The 6,287-nt window shown below is 55.9% G+C and overlaps 1 protein-coding gene across 1 annotated transcript; it reads left to right on the top strand.

Annotated features, from left to right (window-relative positions):
• Positions 1-831: 831 nt before the first annotated feature.
• LOC127321880 (non-specific lipid transfer protein GPI-anchored 15) lies at positions 832-1,870 on the top strand. The gene is made up of 2 exons (XM_051350838.2): positions 832-1,459; positions 1,546-1,870. The coding sequence occupies exons 1-2, from the start codon at positions 1,069-1,071 to the stop codon at positions 1,659-1,661; spliced, it is 507 nt and encodes a 168-aa protein (XP_051206798.1). The 5' UTR covers positions 832-1,068; the 3' UTR covers positions 1,662-1,870.
• Positions 1,871-6,287: the final 4,417 nt, after the last annotated feature.

Genomic DNA, 6,287 nt, shown 5'->3' with positions numbered 1-6,287 from the left:
GTTAAATTCTGAAAATCGTGTGATCCTTCTTTATGTTTCTCAAAACGGAGAGAAGGAGTGTATAACAGTGGCAAACAAAAGATGCCAAAACTAGCAACAAGGCGAGAAGAAAGGACATGGAGGTTGTTGCACATCGCAATTCATGCGCAAGAACAAGCTAATACTACCACCCCAAAGCAACTAACCCACCACCCCTTAAAAACTTTTGACCGACGAGGAAGACAGGGAAACACGACCAGCAGAAGACAAAGAGATGCGCCAGCACTCTGAAACATACAGTTAGAATGATGAATCATCGTTAGGTTTGCAGCAGCCCTCTGCTTTCTTTAGCTGTAGTAGTCTGCTAAATTATAAAAACACATGGCTAACCGAAAGTGTGGTCATGCAAAAGCTTTGCACAGTCAGGAGACTACGGCATTTCATTTTCTTGACCTTTTCTTGCTGAATGCCCAAAAATTTGGTAAGAACACGTGTTCCGTTCTCCCTAGATGCTCCAAAAGCCTATAAAATTCAAAGCACTTGCTCCTCACGGCTCATGCATGGCAGTGTAAATTTCTAGAAGCAAAATTCTGTCCTGTCGATTTAAGAGCAAAGATCCAAATTTCCCTCCCCATTGCACACGGATTGTTACTGCTGTACTTGTTGATCATTCATAGGAAAAACATGTTGGGGTCACGCGCATCATATCGTTGATAATCTCTTCAAACACGCCAAACATCAGACGGCGCCACCTGGTCTCACAGACTGAAAGTGGATGGTCTGAAATCAGAACCGTTAGCAACTCCTGCACGGAAACTAATTTCCTTTTCAAGTTTCAAGGGTAGGAAAAATTCAGCTCACCAAACCTAAACCACCCTCGTCTAGTCGTGCGTCTTTCCTCCTGCCGGCTGCTGCGACGGTGCTACCTCCCTCCATCCACCAAAAAACCATCTCCTATAAAGCCTTCGCAGATCACAAGAATACACAAATCAACCACAAACCACAAGCATCTGGAGAGAGGAAGAGCAGCAGACAATTCACAGGGAGCTAGCTTGCCTGACGTTGTTGCCGAAGAAAGCAGAGCAGGAAATGGCAGCAAGGGCGGTGTCCGTCCTGGCCGCGACCTTGGCGCTCGTCGCGGCGATCCTGGTCGGCGGCGCGTCGGCGCAGTCGTCTAGCGGGTGTACGTCGACGCTGATCACCATGTCGTCGTGCCTGAACTACATCACGGGGAACGAGACGGCGCCGCCCAAGTCATGCTGCACGGCGCTCGCCACCGTGGTGACCTCGAAGCCGGAGTGCCTCTGCGTGGCGCTCAGCAGCGACCCCGCGGCCCTCGGCATCGACAACGTCAACAAGACCCGCGCGCTCGGCCTGCCCGCCGAGTGCAACGTCAAGACGCCACCGCTCAGCAACTGCGGCACTGCTCCCACGACGTCCCCCGCGGGGAAGACGCCAGCCTCGCCCTCCGCCGGAGCAGGTAACGATTCAAACAAGACTGATCCAATATGCCTCAGCCGCTTGTGCAAATTTGAAGTGTCACTGACCGACGTATACGTGCTGCAGGGTCCAAGACGACGCCGACGGCAGACGTGGGGAGCGGCGGCGCGTCGCTCCAGGGGTCGGTCGCCATCGTCGCCGGCTTCATCGTGGCCGCGGTCTACGCCGTGTCCGGCATGTGATCTGATTGACGGGCCGGCACGCCGCGTCTCCTTCTTGTCAGTCGGTAGTGATTCGAATTGAGATTGAGCTTTGGGTTTGAGGATTGACACCGGCGCGCCTACTTGCGCTCCGTGGCCAATGCTTCCATTTGTTGTATTGTACCGTGACATGATTCTGTACTTATCTGCTTGATTCGTTGCTGCGTCTCCAATAAATATTAATTACTGCATCTCTTACATCGATTTGGCGTTGGGATTCTCCGTCCTGTGATTATCGATCGCTTCGGTTTCTGCCTTTCATTTCGAACGTGGACTAGTCACAATAGAAAGTATCATAAACTAGTATCATGTGTATGATAACAGTTTATGATATAACCTCCACAATGCATAGTATCATACTATAGTATTATAATATTATTATATTTAATATTTTGCAAAATCTCAATGCAAATTTTGTTATTAAGTTTTTTAGTTTTACGTGATACAGTATTAAATTTTGTTAGGAGCATCACCTTATTAATTGGTCACATCAGATTTTTGCCACATGATATGTATGATACTATTTATGATACTCTCATTTATGGCTAGTGTTAAGTGCTGGATTTATTTTGTTTTTTGAAGTAATTGATGCGCAGTCTTGCAAGTGCTTAAGTGCTGGATTGATGCGCTGTCTTGCAAAGTCGTGCTTGCTCTGGTGAGTCCGCTCTTCGATATAGGCAGACCTGATGACTTTTCAAATGCAAGGCGCCAACGCGGGCGCACAAAAGAAGAACGCGTCCACTTCATGTATGAGAATCACCCATTTGCTGCGTGATGAACGATGCATATGCGCCTTGTTTCAATAAAAATCCCTACACGTGCCACTAAAATTATATTACTCCATCCGTTCATAAAAGGATGCTAAAGATTAATTTAGATACGGATGTATCTATACAGTAATGAATGAGTGTATAGTTACACATCTCAATCTACATAAACTTGCGATATCTTTTTATAGATAAATATAGTATATAAGAGCATCCCGGCGGACAGAAAATTATTAGGAGTGTCAAATAGAAATACGAGTCTAGCCACGCACTCTAAACTAATTTTATACCCGTTGCGGTCCACAATAGGCTGTATAGCATCTCCAAGCCATCCTCAACCAGGGGTGTTGTGAGCATACCAAACACAAGCGGCAAGGCGGTTGCTAACCGTTGAGCCAACCCTGCCACCGAGATAACATGCTAGTCAACTATAATTAAGGTGAGCTAAGTTGGTCGGTCACCCTTAATTAAGATGGGCGTTGGTTCCTCGGGCAGTAGCAATCAACGCGTCTCCTTCCTTGCCCGCCGGAGCCCGGAATAAGGCACAGCGACGTATCGTTTTCCCACGTGCCAGAGTAATTGCATGGACTGCTCGCCTACCTACCTCTTTCAGCGATAAAAACTTTGTCTCCTCCTTCCTCGACCGCATAAACCAACGACCACCTCCTCCCTCACTCGCGTAGAAACCCAACCCACCAAGAGAGGGACAAAATGGCGAACTACCGTCAAAGATGCGTGGCGGCGAACTCGCCCTGCGCAACCTCACCACCAATGAGGCATATGCTGGAAACTCAGTGACAGCTGCCTCTGTTGCCGCCACCTCAGGGGTGGGTTCAGAGGAGGATGGCGTCCTTCTCATCCTCCTCGCGCTAGTCGGTCTCCACGCCGCGCACTCATATGCGCTTAGGCATTCGTTGTCCTGAATGAGGAGGTAGGCAAGCAGTTGTTGTGAAGGCGACATTGTGATCCTCTAGCCGCCGCCTCCCCCTCCTCTAGTAACCGCGGCACCATCGCCGAGTAGTAGGTGTACGCGGGGGAGCAGGAGTATGTGCAACAAGTGGCGGTGATGCGCAACTACGCTGACCCAGATCAGGATCCAAGGTTGTTGCAAGCCTTAGTGAGTTCCATGAACGACCACACACTATGAAGGCTCCGCTCTCTGTTGGCACCGCCTAGAGAGAGTGAGACGACACGTGCGGCGCGTGAGGCCAACGACGGAGGCGCATGGACTAGAGGCAGCGCGAGCAGTAGCCTCGGTTTAGGAGGCGATGAAGTAGCGGGGACCGGCAGTGTCGTCAAGGATGACGTGGAGCAAAACCATGTCAGCATGGAGTTGCTCTCATGTGTCACTCCCCGCTGCGATAGTATATTTAAAATTTTGTTCACATTTGTAATATATAAGAAAATTCAAATGAAATTCTAATTTTTTCTTGCTTTTTTATATTTTGTGTAAGTTTTTTGAAGGACGTTAGTAGGCAGAGCGTCTCCAGAAACAATAAACCTGCGACGGCCGCCCCTTATTCTATCCGTTTTAGGTGTGTGCTACCCCCGTTTGATCGACGCGGCTGGAATGTTCTACCTATCACGTCTCTAGCCTTTGAAGACTGAGTGGCGTGTGAACATGACCGAAGAGCTCCTGTCTCTCGCGCGGCTCAGCGCAGTGGCTTGGCATGGCAGTGGCCAGCCAGCCCGCCTGGGATCGATCCCCGCAGGGGACGATTTTCAGGTGTCTCACCGGGGCTTTGCTCCAGAATAAAATCCCGTCCACACATATGTGCCACAACTACTAGCTCCTAGAGACACCCAAATTATGTGTGTGTGTATAGTTCTAGAGTCTAACTTGTGCACTAGTGGTGTGCGTGAGTGTGGTGTTGAGTTAGTGCATAAGTTCAGATACTACAGCTGTAACACATTCTTAGCTTGTAAAAAACAGCAGCTCCGCCCCGCCTCTCCATGGGCGAAACAGCAGCTCCGCCCCGCCTCTCCACCCTCCCACCCACCAGCCCCTCGCCGACGACGTTCCAGACGCCGGCGACCACCCTCCCGTTGGTGCTCACTCCGGGCCCAACGGCCACCTCCCCCCTGCCTGGCTCTCCCTCCCTGTGCTCGGATTCGGATCGGGGGAAAGATGCTGCTGCGGATCCCCTTCTGCCCCTCCTTCAATCGCCTGCGGCGCGCCCAGCTAGCGCCTCCAGCTACGCTGCGCTGCCCGCTACGCCATTCATTGGCCTGGATGCCGCGCTGCAGGGCATGCTTCATGAGGGCGGGCGGGGCGCTCCGTCCGATTCTTCCCCTGCGGGGTCTGTTTCGCCTGTCCGCGGCCAGCCCTCGCTGGCGCTCCTGGCGGCCTCGGCGGGTCAGCCGGCCTCGGAGACCGCTCCCTCCCTCTCGCGCTGCATTCACACCCCTACCACCCGCCTCGAGGACCCGGCGGACGGCCGAGTTTGGCAAACTTCGCGCCCCAAGCACCGGAGGAGGGAGTTGCCCGTACCTGCTTCGGGCCGGGGCAGTAATGGCGCCCGCGCCTCCGGGCCGCGGCCTAGCTCGCTACCCCTCGCCTTTAAGAAGGACCTGCGGGGATGCTGCTTCCGCTGCCTCTCCTCCAAGCACTTCGCCTCGAGCTGCCGTGACCCCATCCGCTGCATCTTCTGTCGCCGCTGCGGCCACACCGAGCGACACTGCCGTCGCCGCCGTGAAAAGCTGCGCGCCCGTGCCTCTCCCCCTCCGTCCGCCACCCCGCCAGCCCAGGCGCCGCACCGCGCTCCACCACCACCCCCGCCACCTACGCCAGCCCCGCCCACCTTTGCCATGGCCACCCGCGGCGGCGCCGCCCCGCTGCGCTTGTTCGAGAGCCACTCCTTCGTCGTCGCCACCCCTCCCATGGAGCACATGGTCAAGGCGCTCACCACCTCGGCCCTCGTGGGGACTCTCTCGGAGAGCCGCGACGTCTCGCCGGACGCTGCTGCGCGCGCGCTGGAGCGCGAGCTCGGCATCCCCTGGGCTAAGGTCGTGGTCACCAAGCACGCCCCGGAGGACTTCCTCATCCGCTTCGACGTCCCGAACCACCGCCGCATCGCCTTGGAGGCGGGCTCCCTCCCTTGCCGTGGCGTCACCCTCTCCCTCAAGCCGTGGTCGCCGACCGCACGTGGCATCCAGCGCACCTGGCGCTTCTACTGCCGCCTCGCGATCGAGGGGTTGCCGCAGCAGTCGTGGACGGTGGACGCCGCCCAGCAGGTGGTCGCCGGCAAGGTCATCGTTGATCGCCTCGAGCAGCAGAGCGTGGAGAGGGTAAATACCTCCGCTTGCTTTGCTTGGGGCTGGGCGTGGAACCCCGACGTCATCCCCACCTCCAACACGTTCTCCATCATTGAACGGATCGACCTCTCGGGCCGTGTCGTCTGCGCGGAAGGCGTGCCGCCGGTGCCGGAGCGCGGAGGCGCCACCTACCCGGTGCTCATCCATCTTGACACCTCCAAGGAGAGTGCGGGGCCGAACGGCGTGGTGCCGCCCCCTGTCCGTTACTCGTGGGCCCTTGGCGTCGAGGACACCCGCGCCTCGCAGCCGCCCCGGCCGCGCGGTGGTGCGCACGAGCGCCTGCAGCCTCGCAGGCGCGACGACGACGCGGACGACGCCGGTGCCGGTAGGAGGCCGCGCGGCCGCCGCTCTTTCAGGGGCACGTTCCTCGGCTGCAACGCCCGGAGGGCAGCGTGCAAGCGCCCGCGCCCCGCGCTCGTGGCCAGCGTGGCGGTGCCGGACGCCGCCGCGACGAGGCTGCCGTCGACTCCCCGCCGGCGTGCGGCTCCGAGTCGGCCCCGTCGGCACCTGTTACGTGCGCTGTGGA

Source organism: Lolium perenne, chromosome 2 (assembly GCF_019359855.2).
Source record: "Lolium perenne isolate Kyuss_39 chromosome 2, Kyuss_2.0, whole genome shotgun sequence".
Lineage (NCBI taxonomy): Eukaryota > Viridiplantae > Streptophyta > Magnoliopsida > Poales > Poaceae > Lolium > Lolium perenne.
The sequence above is the reverse complement of the archived record's forward strand: the minus strand, read 5'-3'. Positions and strand labels throughout refer to the sequence as shown.